General features: G+C 48.5%; 1 protein-coding gene across 4 annotated transcripts in view; it reads left to right on the forward strand.

Annotated features, from left to right (window-relative positions):
• The first annotated feature begins 1807 nt into the window (after positions 1 to 1807).
• The window catches only part of MLLT6 (MLLT6, PHD finger containing), a 46634-nt gene continuing 30929 nt past the window's right edge, over positions 1808 to 17512 (forward strand). The window contains exons 1-7 of one of the 4 annotated variants that reach the window (XM_042787347.1): positions 1808 to 1923; positions 5467 to 5546; positions 10492 to 10546; positions 12122 to 12231; positions 12710 to 12813; positions 13523 to 13616; positions 14851 to 14958. In XM_042787347.1, the coding sequence (XP_042643281.1) occupies positions 1815 to 1923; positions 5467 to 5546; positions 10492 to 10546; positions 12122 to 12231; positions 12710 to 12813; positions 13523 to 13616; positions 14851 to 14958 (660 nt within the window). In that variant the 5' untranslated portion in view covers positions 1808 to 1814. Of the gene's footprint in view, positions 1924 to 2361; positions 2945 to 5466; positions 5547 to 10491; positions 10547 to 12121; positions 12232 to 12709; positions 12814 to 13522; positions 13617 to 14850; positions 14959 to 17512 lie in introns of those variants that run through there. The other 3 variants (XM_032985527.2, XM_032985528.2, XM_042787348.1) reach the window with 3 other exon arrangements.

A 17512-nucleotide genomic window follows, 5' to 3' on the forward strand; every position in this document is an offset into this window, starting at 1 on the left:
AACTGCAGAGGTTGTGTTCCAGGGAGGCATCTTTCTGAAGAAGCACTGATGGCTTTGAAGACTGACTTTTGAAAAAAGGTATGACCTCCTGGCTACTCATGTACATGCCAGCATCTGAGAAGTATTTTAAGTGCCTATTCCTGGAAGCAGAGAGAATAGGTTTGGTTTTGTTTGGTTGGTTTGGTTTTTTTTTGTTTGTTTGTTTTGTTTTCCCTTGGTGTTTCCTTCACTACCGTCTCTCTTCAGCACTCACAACCCACAGAGAATACAGAAAAAAGATTTCAGGTAGTTCCATAATCCCATGAACCTCATACATTTCCCAAGCAAGATACAGTACTCTCTCCTTTTGATCTCATTTACAACACTTCTTTTTTAAAACACCAAGGATTTACAGGATCAGAATTGAAAAGTAATAATGCAAATCAAGCACCTTTATGTGCACCTTTTTACTGAAATTCCTGTATACTGTTCCTCCATCAGCCCTACAAAAAGCCCTACTATAAAGGCATAGCAACTCAAGAGGACGTATTTTTCTTTATCAATGAAGGCAAAAAATTGTTCACTGTTACATCTAGCACTGTTTCTTTGCCCAGTCTGGCATCAGGCACTTCCTTTTATTCATGAGGACAGCATGGTCACTGGGTAAGGACCTACAGGAGAGATCCCAAGATCCAGGCTCTGTTCCCTCAGAGCTGCTCTGTGTCCTCGGGCAGATGATTTCAGGTAGAGCTGGAGCCATAGGAACACGCTACATGAATTCTTTGGGTTCCCTCCTCTTTTCTAATATTTAATTATTTATGGGCTCTGCGCTTGGGTGTTCCTCATTTCTTCTTGTCTGGTCTGGGTGATGTGTCCAAGGCAAGGGCTGTCTCTCATGATATACCAGGGGTTTCATGAAATACTATGTGGATTTACAGGACCTGCAGGTGCAATTCCATACAGCAGTACTTACTGGACTGTAGGATTATTTCGTTTTACTGGTTTCCAGCTGATTCCTGGCGCTTGTCCCGCTGGGCATAAATCTCCAAGGGGGCATTTTTCTCCCTACAGAGAACAAAACAGGTGCCAACGGGTTAAAACCTCCTCCAGAAGGAGCCTGGGAGAGCAGGACAGGCGGTGGCGCTCGCGGAGCCCCGAGCTGTCAGAGAGGAATTGCAGAGATAATAGGATTTGCGGAACGGTCCCAACTCATCACTCCGGAGCGATCCATGTTGACTGGCTCGGGCACGCATCCAGCGGTTTGCACACACGGGTGCACACTCGGATTCCTGCTCGGTTTGCTCGGGAGAGGAGCGGGGGGAACAAAAACATAGAGAAAGGAGCGACATAAAGCGGCCGGAGGGGGTGGTGAGGGGGGGGTTAAAAAAAAAAAAAAATAATCTTACACGCCCAGATGCACGCAAGAGAAATGCACCCGACCCAGCCAGCCCGCAATCCCTGAACCTCAAATTTTACAGGAGCATGCGGGCGGCGCAGCCATGACTGTATAGGCGGGGGGGGGGGGGTGGTTTTTGTGTGTCCGTGTGTCCGTGTCCGTGCGTGTGCATGGGCGTGGGGCGGGGGCTCGTCCGTCCCCCCCTTTCCCCGGGTTTCCCCCCCACCCCCCGGGCCCCGCCCGGCTCCGCGCCGCCGCCCCGGGGGGTCGGACACCCCGCGCCCCTTCGCGGGGCGGCCGTGTGAAAGGCGGGCGGCGAGCGGGGAGGGGGGAGCGCGGCGGCGGAGGAGGAGGGACGAGGAGGAGGAGGAGGAGGAGGAGGAGTGTGTGCGTAGAGGGAGGCGGGGGGGGGGGGGGGGAAGGAAACCCTCATGGAAGTATGAAGGAGATGGTGGGAGGCTGCTGTGTCTGTTCTGATGAGCGGGGCTGGGCGGAGAACCCGCTGGTGTACTGCGACGGGCACGGCTGCAATGTGGCGGTGCACCAAGGTAAGGCACCGGGCCGGCCCCGGGGCGCCGACACCCCCCCACCCAAACACACACCCCCCCCCTGCGCCGGGCGCCCCGGGGAGGCCGGGGGCTGGGGGGGAGGGGGGGTGCGGGGGGGGGGGGTGCGGAGGCGGTGGAGGAGGAGGGGGGGGGGGCTTTGTTTTATCCCTATTGTTCAAAATAACGGTGTCGCCGCTGGCCTGGCTCGGCGGAGGAGCCGGGGTGGGGGAGCGCGGTGTGCCCGCGGAGGGAGGGGGGGGGGGGGGGAGAGGAGTTTGCCATCAGCTGCACCCTGGGGCTGGGGGGGGGGGGGGGGGCACAGGCCTCGGGGGGTGCTCGTTACCGGCAGGGCCCGCCGGTCGCTTCCTTCTGCGGCGGGGGGGGGAGGGTGTTCGGCCGGGGCGGTGGAACCGGGTTTCCCCCCCCCCCCCACCAACCGCCCCGGCTCTCCCGGTGCCCCGGGAAGGGCGGGCAGCCCAACCCCGGGCCGGGAAGCGCCGCAGCCGCCCCCGGGGGTCCGGTGCCCCGGCCCCGGCCCGCTGCCGCACATGGCCCCGGGTAACCCCCGGGGGCGGCCGCGGGGCCGAGCCCGGAGCTGCCGCCTCCAAGGGCAGGGAGGAAGGCAGCCCTTCTCCTCCCAGGGAGAGGGGCTATTTGCATTTTAAATGACTTGGAGCACGCCCCTAACGCACGGTATCGGACCGGAAAGTTTGTCCTCGGGTCTCCGAACAACAAAAAAATAAAATTAAACACCCCCCCCGACATATTTGCTTTCATTTAAATCCAGCAGAGAGGCACGGTGATTAGCCTGGGTTGGTTTGTTTTGAATAACACGAAGGTTTCTGGTCTCATCTGGCATGTCTGTTTTTCCATCTATTATTATCCTATCCATCTCGCAGCACATCTCCAGCCTCTTCCTGTATAATCTCTCCCTCGGTGTCTTGATGCACGCTCCTGTCTCCAGCTGCGAATGTGTCCTGCTCTGCCTCTGCCCGCCTGTCAGGCGCAGGTCTCTGGGTCTGTAGGTTGGGCTTTCGTTTGCTTTTTTGTACGTTTGGTGTATCCGTGCTCACGGCTGTAGTAAGAAGTCGCTTACAACCAGGTGACTAAAGGAGAGATAAAATGAGGAAGCGAAGCTCGCGGGGGATTTCTCTTCATTCCGAGGCGATGCTTGGGTGTCTCCTGTCATCAGGCAGCCTCTCCAGGGTGGCTCCGAGTGACCCGACAGCATGTAAGGGTGTCTCTGGAAGAACGCTCCTTTCTGTTTTAATTTTGCTGATCTAAATCTTCCATTCTTCCCATTATTTATCAAGCCCTATGCTAAGGAATAGGTTTCTTCATCGCTCTCTTTTGTGGAGGGAGATAAAGGGCATTGGCATCCTTACGCCCACTCCCAAGATTAATATAAGCACTTCTGTTTGCTGGCAAGAAGAGTTTCAAATGGGCAATGTTTTTATGCTTTTAGGGTGCCTGTTTTTAGGCCCGTGCGGGTATGGAGGCTGGGTGTGTTTGCTGTGGTGGCAGGGAAGTAGGCGCGTAGCGTTGTCTTGGTGGAGTTAGAAAAGTCTTAGAGAGGGCACCAGTTGTGTTTGAAAAGCACAACTGTCTATTTAGATCCTGTAAGAGTCCTTCAGAATATAATAATTCATAAGGAGTGTAGCAGTGTGTGCTGGCTGTTCTTCAACCCTCTTTTTAAAAGCCTGCTCAGAAATTTGTCCATAGTGTGGTGTTTTGGTGGGTGTTTATTTCTTAAATAGGAACAAACCACTGTAGGGGATCATCTGGGTCATCTAGTCTCATTCCATGCAATCACACACTGGGTTTGGTATCACTTTGTACTGCTTGAATATCCACAAAACCAAAGTTACCTTTTGAAATGGTTGTACAGTTAAATAAAGAACCCTGTATTTTTTTAAAACTTACAGCTCCACATTAGGGCTGATTCTTAAAAATATCAGTACCATTTCTGTGATGACTGTTAGAAATCTTAACCTTTCCAGTAAATAATTTAAAATGCTAACAAAATAATCTGTTTGGAAATAAATACTCTACTAAGATAGTTAAGAATGTTTGCAAATTGTATTTTCAACTCTGCCTTACTTATGTTCTGCATTTTTCCTTGTTTTCTTGCTTTTTGAAGCAGTGGGCACAGAAGCTTGCCCTGGCTCCAGCTGAGTGCTTGCTTTTGGCCCTAAGCCCACTGCTAAAGATGGACCCAAGGCTCCTCTGTTGTTGCTTTCATGTAGTTTCTATTTTCTTATGTGTATGCCTTGGCTCATCTTGCAGTCAGCTCTTCTGGTTTAACTCTACAATTGTATTCATGTTCCTGGCTGATGTGGAGTAATAGACATTAGAGAAATGGAGAGAACCTATTGCGGGTTGTGTTTGGTCCACCCCCCAGGGAACATCACAGGATTGCTTCCAGCAGGATATTTTCAGATGCTTTGTCCAACCTAGTTTCAAATGTCTCAAGTGACTGGGATTCCATTCCAACCGTCAGCCTGTATTTGAAGGTGGAATAAGGAAGATATAATTTGTTCTTTCCTAGGAGACTCCTATATCCTTGTCTGAGATGCATAGCCTTACTTCTTACTACTATCTTTACCAGCCTCTGTTGCTTTGAACACACCTGCGTGGTGACTAAGAGCCCTTTCAGGGTCAGAAATGCTTCCTTTGGAACTCACAGAGACCGTCCTTGGATGGTTAGAGGGAGAAAGATCGCTGAAAAAGGTGAACAGTCTTCAAGGAGCATTGCCCCATCAGAGAAGGGAGCTAATTTTAAAGAAGTGGGAGCTGCAGCTTGCAGAGGGAGACCCTGAGAGCAACAGTAGTGGTGTAGAAAGCAAGAGGGATGCATGGTATAGCTGGATAAAACCAGCAGTTTTGTTGGGTTGTCAGCTGGAGACTTGTATTAACACAGAACCTGTTCCCGGGAGTCATCCTAAAAAGCTTGAATTCAGTGATCTTGAGAGTGTGCTGCGAAAGGCTGCTGCTGAATGTGACTTACAGACCTGAAGGCATGCAGGATAAATGGGAGTTTCACTTGATGTCTGTCTGAATTCTCACTGAGATCATTTCCTTCACGATGTTGAGATTTTTTTCTTAGTCCTATTTATGGTTAAGGTGCTTCATAGCCATCCATTTCATAATTTTATATTTAGATCACTAGTGACACTTGAAAAGTTAAGGGGTAAGAAATTGCTCCGTCTGTGTTTGCTAGACCAGAATTAGATGCGGTTTATGAAGCACTTGAGTCCCACTTAGACCAGATTTTCATAGGAATTTTTCATACTGGTCATGAGCTTATTTGAGAACTTGAATAAATGTGTAACACTGGACCTCTTGCAAAAGGCTGTCTGCTGTTGCTGGATGTGGAAACTAGAAAGGGGAATAAAATGCTGTGTAGATTTAATTTTTGGTTTTGTCACCCATCTCACTGTCTCATCAGACTGATAATATCTCTGGCAAACTTCGATATACATCTGAGAAATTAAATGGTCAATTTAAAGATGGTCTAATGAACTCTCTTTGCTTTTCTTCCAGCTTGCTATGGAATTGTCCAGGTTCCTACCGGACCCTGGTTCTGTCGGAAATGTGAATCTCAAGAGAGAGCCGCCAGGGTGGTGAGTACGGAGCACACTTGTACTTACACTAAGTAGGTTTGTTCGATGCCCTTCATGTCTCTGCTGGAAGCAGTGTGGTCCCCTGGCAAAAGTGGTAGAGCCTGGCATTTCAGTGATTGTAATCCCAGCTCTGCCTGTAACCTGCTGTATCTTGTTTAGACAATAGGAATAATTGTATCAAACAATTTTATACAACGCTGTTAGCTATTTTGATGAAGATGCTGCCAGAGGTGCTCTTAAGCAAGTTATCAATGTCAAAATTTTTGAGTTGAGACCTCAATCTTCTAAAGAAATAATGGCATTCTTCTAAAAGGTGTTTTCCCTGCTGATTTTTCTGTTCAACTTCTAAGGAATTTTGGAGTGGGGGAAAGTTGGCATCACCTGAGATGCTGCCATGCTGTCAAAGTTGTTATACTGACTGACAGGATGGATTGGCATTCCTATCTCGCAGCAACAGTCTCCTGCATAAAGTCTTCTGCGTTTGTAAAACAACCGAAAAAATGACAGGAAGCTGGATCAGGGTTCAGTTTCTGTCTAAGTAGCAATTTAGCAGTATAGAACACTTTACAAATGTTCTTAATTAATTCTGGCATTTCCCGGTGAGGCAGGAAAGTGGAAACAATCAGGCCAGGACTGCCTCTTCGGTCTGTCTATGTGGCAAAGTTATTTGTGCAGTAAACTAGGCTGTGAGTTTATTGCACACCAGCTACTCTGCAATAACTTCCCACGTGAGCCCTTATCAGATACGGCTGCACCAACTGACTGCTGAGGTGCTGGTGTGTAGATCTTTAACATGTTAGTTATGCCATGGATGCTGCTTTTGCCATACAGTAAAATCTGGGACAGCTTCCCCCCCTTAGTTTTCCTAAAGATGGATTTAAATTCAACTTTGGCTTTCCTTAAATACAGAAGGCCTCGGTCAGCACAAACAACATTTATTAATGCCTGCACTGCCTTCTGAACTGGTTTAGCTAAATCTTTTTTAAAGTACACACCTAGTGAAGCTGATGTAGGTGACCTCTGAATCTGCGGATCTGTGCAGGCCTGAGCGAACAGCGTGCTCCATCTCAGCTGGGCGCTCTGCTTGCAGCAGTACAAAAGTTTAATCTGTTTCACAGATGGGCGAAGAACTTGGCAAAGATGAGTGAATGGGGGAATTAGGTATCTGTGCCATGCTTTCTACACTGCATTAACTCATTCCTCATTGGAAGTGGGAGTGTAAACAAGACCAGACTTTCAGACCTGAGCTCTTTTCCCATTGTAAGATGCTGCTTTTATGTGCACTGCAGTAAAGAAGATCAAATGTGTCTTTGAGTGGTTTTACATCCTGCAGATAGTTTCATAGCAAAGAAAGGAATTTGGATTTCATGGGCCTCCTTCCCCCGGCTCTCCCAACCGTGCAGACAGAGAGAAGCTCTTCAGCGTTAGCGATAATTCAGTGTAAGCTGTAGTAACACATGTAGGCACAAGTCCTCCTCACCTGTGCTTGTTGCAAGGACTGTAACTTTTTACATGCACATTATACACTTCCAACTGCCTCCAAAGTATCAAGAAAACAATACCCCCGCAGGTGGCTCCTTATTTAACTCACCCTCGGTGAAATCTGTTAGACAATGCATGGTGGGCTTCAGTCATGCCATTCAGTCCTGTGGCATTCAGCCCTGCTACTATAATAACTGAACAGTGATAATCTTCCTTCCTAAGCAGAGCTGGGGATGATTTCCTATCTAAATCCCTCACCTTTTCAGTTAAACACCAGCAGTCATAGCAACAGACACGCAGATGGGTAAATACTTAAAAAGAATCTAGTTCTTTGATGTAGGGAACGGCATGATCAGAGTAAGGGAAATGAGTCAAGTCGTATGAGATCTGTGCACGGCTCTGCTACTAAAACACTTTGAATTTGGGCTCTGTGGTCCGGTGAGGCTGGAGGGTATGACTTTTCCTCTGCCTTGGGGTTTCACTGCACCTCTCTGTGCCTGGCTTTCTCCAGCTGTAAAAGGGGTGTTATCACCCTGCAGACACTACCGTGAGGATCTTGAATGAGAGATGCTGCTATTTGAGCACTAAATACACTGACAACAGCAGCAGGGTGAATTCCTTTCTTTCATAATGACTGTGTGGCAAACTCTTTTGAAAAGCAACAATGTTTTTCTTCCCACATCTGCCTTCATAGAAGAATCTTAAAGCAGCTTACAAGCTTTGTCCATAACAAACATACTTATTGGCTAAATATTGATACTTTGGCTTGGAAAATGAGATAGGGAGGCATGGAGAATATTGCACGCCTTAGTGACTGTTTTAAAACATAGATCTCCTGACTTCTGTCTCTCTCCTTTGGAGAGGTGGACTCTGTCCCCTCTTTAGCTTTGGAAAGAGAGCTCAGGAGCCCTAACTTTCAGTGGGCAGGTGATAGATCCCAGAGTTAGAAGCTCCAGGGGGCCAGGAGCTCTCACCGTACCCCACACAACCTGGTTTAAATCAACCACGCTCTGCTCTTTTCCCAGAGTTGAAATAAAAACCCCGGAGACTGCCTTGGCCTATGCAGGTTGAATAAAAGGAAGAGGTACCGCTAATCCTGCTCATAACCCCTCCTCAGATGCTCAGGTCCCTAAAGGATGCTGTGGATGCTATTGTGCTTACAGTAAGCAACTGAAAGCCCATCCACTTTGTAATCAAATTGTCTAGGAAGCCCGGTGAGCTGCAATGGCCAGAGGGCACTCATGTGAGGGATCATGTGAAGGCTTTAGCTGTCATTTCGAGGCAGGGCTATTAAAAGTCTTGTGTGGGGCCGATGGAGCTGTTAACCCCTCTTGTTACAATCAGAGCTTTGCTAATCGCATGGTGGGAGAGCCGCTTTGATCTGAGGGGTGGAGGGGAGAGCAGAGGGGCCTTTTCAAGTGCAAATTTCTTATTACAGTGTCTCAGTTAACCCAGTTCTTTTTCTGTCTTGGCTTTGCCGGGCTTTCCATAGTAATTGTGAGAGCAGCTCTTCAGCCCTCTGGCAGCCTGGACCTAACCAGGAGCAGTGAGAAACACCTCCTGTGGTCATCCATCCATATTTCAAACTGAGTTGCAGGGAAAGCAAGACAGGCTGCTGACAACGGCACTGGTCTTTGTCCCCTCATCTTATTTATATGTTATCACAGGGATTTCGTGCTTGCCAAAGGTGCCTGTTTGATAGCCCTGCATGCTTGACTCCCACAAAAGTGTTGGCGGATCGGGCTGAGCCTCCCTGCTGCCCATTGCATTGCAATCCTATTTATTGCGCCCGTCCGTCCAGGAGGTAAAATTTCAGCAGAGAAAATCTTGCTTGAGGAAAACCACCTTTGTGGAAGGTCCTTGGGGACTACTCAGTGGTAGAGTCTTTTGCTTGTGGCCAGTTATTGCTCAATACATTGGTGTTTCTCGCGGCGTGGAGCACCTGCCCTGTCACACTGACCAGAGCTGCGCGGTCACAGCGAAGCACAAACAGGCGAGAGTGCCAGGTCTTGCACACTCATAGAGCCACAGCCCGCTCTCTCGCTTTGACACCGGGCACCTCATTTCAAAACTTTCTGACAAAGCATGTTTTTCACAGAAAAACAGGGGTGGGGTTTTTTGTTTTGTTTTGTTTTTTTAACAAATCAGATAATTCTACTAGGGAAGGAAAAGGTTGGTACCTTGGAAGGCTTTCAGGCCTTTTTTAAAGTCAAAGAAAACAAAAAGCACCTACAAATTTTCCCTGAGTGATGCTGTGAGAAGACAGCGACCGCTTTCAGGTGGCTTGGCCTGGGAGGAGCCCTCAGGGCTGGGAGCGTGTTCCCCCATGCGTGGCAACGCGCCCCGAAACCACCCCACCTCCCACCAACCCTTCGAAAGGGCGTTATGGCCGGAGGAGAGCCCTCATGTGGAGGCTGATGACGGCCAGGCAGGGCTAAAATTAGTGAGGTGGGGAAAATGAGTGCGGGGCCTCGCGAGGAATGGCGCCGAGGGCTGCGGCACTGGGTTTCCCCGGCTCTTGCCGTCCCGCCTGGCTGGACCCTCCCCGTCCTCTCGCCGGGTGTGCATGGCGGCGAGGTGAGACCCGTTCCCACCCTGGCCATGAGGGAGACATTTCCACAGGTTTGGCCTCAGAAGCCTCCCTGCCCTTGGGGCTTGGCGTGAGGGGGCCCATCTGCAATCACCCTGTGACTGCTGGCCCTCGGTGGAGGAGACAGGGTGTCTTCCCCTCACAGTTTTCCACAAAAAGCAGCCATTAGTGACTGGGCATGGAGAGGGGGGGCGCAGGGTCGCTCTGGTCCCTCACAACCCATCATGGCGCTGGGCCTGCGGCCTCCTGCCCGGCATGATGGCGCTGAGGGAGCTTCCTCCACCCTCCTGGGTGGCGGGGACTCTCCGGCATCAATTCTCCCCTCACACTTTCTCCATCACCCCCAAGGCTGGGTTTGGGGGGGAAGCAGGGTGCCCACCCTCCAGTCCCAGTCACGGGGACGAGGCTTGCCATGGCCCCCCACGCCTCGCCGGCAAAAATGTCACGACAGCCTCACCCGCCCCTCATGAGACTGGAAAAAATATCGCAAGAGAAGGAAGGAAGGAAGGAAAGAGGCAAAGATAGATCATGGCTTCTTTTTATTTGCGTTCCGCTCTCTGAGTCATGGTTTTCAGTTTTACTCCCCAACCGCAAAGTCTAAAACTTTTTTTAAAAAAGCCCCATGAAAGTCGAGGTTCGCTTGTAGCCCTGTGGCTCTTGGGCTGAGGCTTTAAATACGTCCCTGTCAGACAGGACGATATTGAGCTGTGTCAGAGTATCTTTTTGCACCCAAGCTGCTCTCAGCCCTTCTTCCACTTCCTCTCTTTGAAAGCAGCCCCATCTTTCATAACCATGTTGTAAATGAATCATCTCTTTTCTGGCCCCACGCCCCTGGGAGTTAGATTAAACTTGTTGTTTCTGCTTAATTTCAAGAGATGCGAACTGTGTCCCCACAAAGATGGAGCCCTGAAACGGACCGACAACGGAGGTGAGTACCTCTGCGCAGAGCCCGGTATGTCACACAGAGCCTCTGGGGACACGGTGTCTGTCCTGGGCACAAAATAATTAATTTCTGAGCCTGTGTCACTGGAAAGGGAAGGCTGGAGGCTCCAGAAGAATTAAAACACTGCCTTTTTCTTACAAAACTTCACTTGCTGAAGCTTCTTTCCCTGGGTGGGGGGCGCAGAATCTGCCGGACCTCTGACTGCCAGCGAAGCCTAGCCCCTGGGATGTGCACTTTCTTGAGTTTAACCTCACAGGAATCGGTGCACGATCTGGCATTGTTTACAGAAATGTGGACGTTGCAGAGTTATTTGCTGCATGCTTGCACAGTAGTATGATCCTCCAGTTAACAAAGCCTCAGCCTTGAGTCCCCATCTGAGAGCAGGGACCAGGACACAGTAAAGATGTTTTTCTCTGCAGGACTTATCTGCTCATCATTGATCTTCACAGCCTCTGGTGCTGTGAAGTACTGTAGAGTCTGATTTCAGTTGTCAGAGCTTGCAGCTATTGATGCTACTGGCTCTATAGATCAAACTTAATTTTTCTCTTTCTTTTTCTCCTTTTCAGAAAGGTTTCTGTACCTACCTGACACTTACCTTAATACACAAAGAGTTAAATTAGGCAAGGAGGTCTTTATTCTGATAGATTTAGGGAAGCTCTAAGTCCAGGTTATTTTGTAGAAGCATGTGCTAGAACTGGTCGTAAGTGCCAAGAGCCTTAGTGCAATAGCACAAGTATCATGTTGGGGGATTGTTTTATAATAACATAGCATCTTCTTCCAAACATGTTATTACATGGTTTGGTCAGGTCTGTGTAGACAGGCACAAGAAGTGTTACAACCATGTCACTGTACAGAATTATATAGCCCAAGTACTTAGTGCTGTATGATTCTGTAATCATGGAGATTGGTTCTTACTGCCCAGGTGAATCCATCCTAATTGTAGCTAAATCCTTCCAGTGCAGTAGCCATACTGGTCATGGATCAGCCCCCAAAGGCTCCTGACTTTCAGACTTTCTCAGTTCTGTCCTGACCAGATGGAATTTCAACTTGCACATCTGATTTGGGAAGCGTCTTGGTGGATTTAGATTTTAATCTAACTTGGCTTGCTGAAAAAGAGCCTTCTTTAGCCGTTGATAACAGCCAATAAAGGGAGCTTTGTTTCCAGTGGCATGGGACTACACATCAAACCTGTCCCATCAGCATCATTTACTGCTTGGATGCTTTTCCTGGGTTTGGTTAGGTCTTCAACTCTGGGTCTCAAGTCCTGAGGGGGTGCTTTTAAGAACGATGAGTGTTGCACACTTCTCTTCCCAAAGAAGTCTCTGCTTTCTCATTTAATCTGGATGTCATATCCATCTGTCTTTCACCCACAAAGGATTTGATTCCTAACCAAGTTACAACAGGCAGTATTTAAAATCTAACATCTAACTTAAGTTGGCTCCCTTCCTACACTCTCTTCCTTCTCTCCCTTCCATGTTTGCCTGCAGCCCTGTCTGAGTTTAAGACTCTTCAGGGTTGCCCCATGTGAACCTCCGCTCTCTGTCTTGTTTGCCTCCCCAGGGTGGGCCCATGTCGTCTGTGCTTTGTACATCCCAGAGGTGCAGTTTGCCAATGTGCTCACCATGGAGCCAATTGTCCTGCAGTATGTACCCCACGACCGCTTCAACAAGGTGAGGTCATCTCTTTCTAACTGTTGCTCCAAGTATACTTGCCCCACCTTGGCTTTTTGGGGTCATCTTATGCTGCCACGTCTCCTGTCTGATTTATTTTAATTTCCAGGTACTCAGATTCCTTTAAAAATAACTAACAAAGTAAATCCACATTCTTACAAATAACTGTTTGGTCCTCCATTTCTCTTCTCCTCAACTCCCTGCAACTTGACCAATCTCCGCCTTGGAGTTGCATGTTGGTTACTCCACATTTTGATCTGACACAGTTGTTATTTAGGGAGAAAAAGAAGATGTATGAGTTTTGTGTGTGCCACTGAGAAATAACCCAGAGCTGTTGTCACAGGAGAGAGATAACTGGACACAGAATTAGGAGTTCTTGAAGGCTTTGCCTCCCGGTGAATGATGAGAGTGATGTAGACATTTTGTTTGCCTCTTTGAGTGAGCACTTTTCCTTTTTTTTTTTTTTTTTTTTTTGCAGACCTGCTACATCTGTGAAGAACAGGGCAGGGAGAGCAAAGCAGCCTCTGGAGCATGCATGGCCTGTAACAGACACGGCTGCCGGCAAGCTTTCCACGTCACCTGGTGAGTTCCCCACAGCATCACCCCAAGAATAACCCCAGCTATTGGTTTTGCTCTATGGCTTTGAGGCTGCACTGACTGGGTGGTGTGGGGAGTTGGGCTAATCACCCTGGGTTTATTTTGTGTGAGGAGTATCTCATCCTTGTTCAGTTTGTGAGGGGAACTTCCCCAGGAAGGCTGAGGTTTCATCAGTGAGCCTTCCCTGCTGAGAAAGAAGGCTGGGGATTTCCCTAAGACTATGTGGAATCCAAGAAGAGAAGAGATGAGTCACAACCCAGGAATGTTCCTTCTCCAGCAGAGCACATGCAAGAGTATCATCTAGATGATGTGATTTTAAGGGCTGATATCCTTGTGTACCCTTGCAGCCCGAAAACAACATTGCCTGTTGGCAGAACAGGGAGATTCCCAGCTTTCCATGGATTCCTTGCTCATGACATGTCTTTTGTTGGAATTGTTGCTGGTCTCCCAGGCCTCCCTTAAGAAAAACAAAAATTGCAAGACAATCTCGTAGGAAAGTACTGACAATTTTGAAGATCTTAATAGGAATTAAAAAGTCTGAACTTTTTTCTCCTCCTTGCACACCATTTGCCAAGCAGAACAGGAGACTTCACGACCCTGCCTGGGTATCCTGAACTGTTCTTTGCCCTTTGATGGGATATGTGGTCTGGCTGTACAATTTGCTTTATCCTCCTCCTAATTGCATGTATTTCAGTGCCCAGATGGCTGGCCTCTTATGTGAAGAGGAAGTCCTAGAAGTCGACAATGTCAAATACTGTGGCTACTGCAAGTACCACTTCAATAAAATGGTGAGTTTCTTCATCCCTGCAATGGATGTTTTTTTGTCACATAAAAGGCATTGTCTTCATCCTAGATTGTATCTGTGCTCAGAGCAGTAAGAAATGCCACAAACACATAAACAAGGTCTGCAGCCCGCTTCCCTCTTCAGCCAGTGTCACATAGGAATAAAGGTTAATTTATATTTTGCATTTCTATAGAATCTTTAAACCCATTTTCAAAACTAGGGGTTGAATTCTTCCCGCCTGTTTTGGCTTCCCTGACCCACTCTGTATGGCTGAAAGATAAGTCCCAAGAAAGGAGAGCAGCCATGATGTTTGGTGCTCCAGGGATTTAGGGGCATAGCTCAGGCACCCTGGGCAGGAGGGTGTAACACAGGACAGCCAGAACTTCTGCCTGAGGACAGAAGCAGCCCAGAAGAGGCATGGAGTCTTTTACTGTTTGAGGGATATTGGGGCAGAGGACTTCCCCCTATTAATTACAGTACTGAGAGGAAAGAGAGGAACCCTTTTCCTGTTCTGCATAATTAGTAGACACCTGCTCTCCCCCCTCCAGCAAAAAGGAAACTTGATCCTTTCACTACAGCTTTATGTCTCAGTAGGTCCTTTGTTGCTGGCCTTCCCCACTTTCCTTCCTGCTTATCAGTGCTGTCACATACAGTGACTGATGCCTTGAGCTTCCCCTCAAAGTCAAACTGGAGGACACCTTCCCTGCCCTTCAGGTACCCTCAGTATCTGACACAAGTGTAGCTCTGTATCAAGTTAACTGATGCTGAGAGAGATAGCAGGACTTCTGCTAGTGCCTGGAGTCTGAGAACAGGGCACCTTTCCACACACCTCCCCATGCACCGCTCAAGACAAAGCTGGACACTTCAGCAAGACTGTCTTGTCTGAGCAACATTGCTGCTACCATTTATCTTGTTTACAGAATGGTCTGTTAGCAGCTGTGCCTTTCTTGTACAGGTGTCAGTGTGCATGGGCCTCCAAGAACCAAGGGTTTGGGGAGTTAGATCTACATGTTGTAAGCCCACTAGTATGGTATCTGCTGTGGTCCCCGTGTTAGGAACGAGGCTGGGCATCTGATACAAAAAGAATTTGATCCTGCATGTGGTAGACAGCCATTACTGTAACTTTGCTGACTGTAACAGTGAAAGACGGACTCTATAACACTGTTTCGTCTCTCTCTCTGTCTCTTTTTCTTTTTCTCCTGTTCTCTACCTCCTCTCTGCTTCCCCACTTACCTCAGAAGACCTCTCGTCACTCTGGAGGTAGCTCCTTCATTGCTGGAAGAAGGAGTCGATCCGCATCCCCTGCTCAAGAGAAGCATGTATCCCACCACGAAAGGCCAAAGAAGGTAAGATCTGCACAGAGTTTGTCAATCCAGAGAGACGCAGTCATGTGGGATGGAGGTGAGAAGGGGAAGAGTGTGCAGAGAGCACCGATGGCTCCTCAGGTGAGCCCTGACCCTGCAAAGAGTTTCACGGTCGGCGATCTCAATAGTAGTTGTGTTTTTAAACAGGCCTCTAGAAATGTGTATGCAAATAGAGCAGCGCAGCCATGGGGAACATGAGGCCAAGTTTGCATGTTCAGATTATGCCAGAGGGGTCCCGGCAGAACATGCCCATGAGATGGGCAACTTTCCCTTTCTTGTCTTGTGGCAAGTCCACTTTGAGGATGACATTGTGCTATGGTTTCCAGCTACTGAGTTGGTCTGTGTGGAAATAGTTTGGGCTGTGCTTTTAAATGCAGCAGCTTGAGAACATAAACTGGAGGTCGTTGTCCTCAGATCCCAGAGTCCAAGTTTTAAAGGACAAAAAGATACTGATTAGTAATCTGCATTGTGGCCAGCAGGTTAATTGTAGGCAAGAACAATAATTCATATAAACTAAGTAGTACTTTGTTAGCTGGATTAACCAGCCACAAGGATTCCACCTTCAAGTCTACCCATTAAAATAGTTTATCTTTGTTAAACAATTATTTAGAAGAACATTGCATGCCAGATCTGACTGGTACAGTAGTTATTTATCTAACTCTGCCGGTTAAGACGTGCTCATCAAAACTGCTGCAGTGTTACAGGACATGTTAACAGCACACCAAGGTTCATAATTAACCGACTCACGTGACAAATACTCATATTTCAAGGTAAAGCAGCACTGAATGTGTAAGGCAGAATCCCAGCAGACTCCCGGGTTCTGACAGGGGTGCAGGTTCCAGTGTGGAAGGGTCTGTACCAAAAGAAATGAGGAGGCCAGAGGCTTGTGAAGTGTTTGTTATTTATAATGATAAATAGCCCTAAAAGGCAGGACACTTGGGTTTTTTCGAAGATTCAGGTTCTAAGGTATGTGGCAGCAGAATAAGAAATCTTTCCTGCCCTTTGATGGATACAGCTTTTGCAATATCAAGAATCCACAGCAAAGTTCTGCCACCCTCCTTTGCACCCTACCTATCCAGAGCAGTGGGGTAGGATCTGAAGCAGAAGTAACTTGCACAGGGGTACTGTCAGCATGGTCAGATAGTTTATAATACTTTATGGACCATATCCTGGTTTTTGTTAGCAGAAATCCAGAATTACTCTACCAAGCAACCTCTGGATATATTTCACAACAGTCAAAAGCCAAATTTACCTTGTTGTATAGACACAATTGATATCCCTGCAAATCGCAGCACAAATCTTTTAGGTCTTGGTATAGGTGTCTGGGTGCTTACTACTTTTTTGTTTGTTTTTGTCTTCTTGCAGTAGTCATCCTCACAGTGCATAAATGGTTTTGAATGGTAATGATAGTGACTCAGAGGCAGAAACAGCCTGATGACACTCCAGTGGGTTATGTGGCCTAAGTCTGATGGATCTCAGCCCAGTCTCCAGAGGATAAGGGCATCCAGGTTTTCAAAAGCAATACAGCCATCAGTTAATTCTGACTGACACCCTCCTGGCATGCCCAGCTGAGAGCCCATAAATTGTGTGGGCAGGAAAGCCATCTCCCTCTTTATTTACAGAGGTTATCCCTCAATATCCAGTTTGAAACGCTGCCCACCACGTCCATTACGTGTTTGGGAACCTTGCCCAAACCGTACCTGATACATGGGCAAACAAGGCAAACCTCGCTCACACAGCGATGCCTCCCCGGCTGCCGACACCAAGTCAGTAAATTTCCTATTGCCGACGAGGCTGAGGCGTGCGGGGAGTATTTACTCCTCTTGTGTGTTCAGCTGCTGCGAGCAGGGGAGGAGGCGGGAGGGAGAAAGAGCATCTGTGCCACGGACGGGGAGCGAGCGCTTGGCACAAGGTGAAGGGCTGTACTGGAACGTGCTATTTTTAGCCAACAAGCAGGCAGAGGGGGTGGGGGAAGAGGGCAGGATCGGGGTGATTGACGGCTGCTCAGCTGTAATTATAACTGACAGACTGTGCAAGTCCAAGGCTGGGGACCGTATGGGGGTTTCTATATTCACACAGCTTCTGGAGGCGGGGGTGGGAGCGCAGTCATGTGCCTGGCAGGTAGGAGCAGGGGTGGTGCTGCTTCCCGGCTTTGGTTGGAAAGCAGGTCAGCGCCAGGGGGAGAGCGAAAACAGGAGGAAGATGGATTTATTTATAGGCTTCTCAGTGGTGCTTGCCACTATTGTTAGCCTCCGGGTTCCTCACAAACGTGCAGAGACTCCGTCGCGCTGCCGCCTCACCGCTCTCCCCTCCTGATGGCTCCTCGGGTTTGTGAGCAGCAGATCCTGTGGAGGCCCCTTCCAGGGCCGGGATTGTTTGGCACGGCCGCAGCACAAGTGCAAAATCAACTCCTTCCACTTAGAGAGGGGGAGTCAGCACAGAAAGGGGGCCGAGGTGCGCAGAGCAGCTGAGATGGGCAGGGTAAGGAAGGCACTCTCGGCTTCCAGGGGTGTCTGGTAGTTTACATGTCTGGGAG

Source organism: Tyto alba, unplaced genomic scaffold (assembly GCF_018691265.1).
Source record: "Tyto alba isolate M040663 unplaced genomic scaffold, T.alba_DEE_v4.0 Super-Scaffold_12, whole genome shotgun sequence".
NCBI lineage: Eukaryota > Metazoa > Chordata > Aves > Strigiformes > Tytonidae > Tyto > Tyto alba.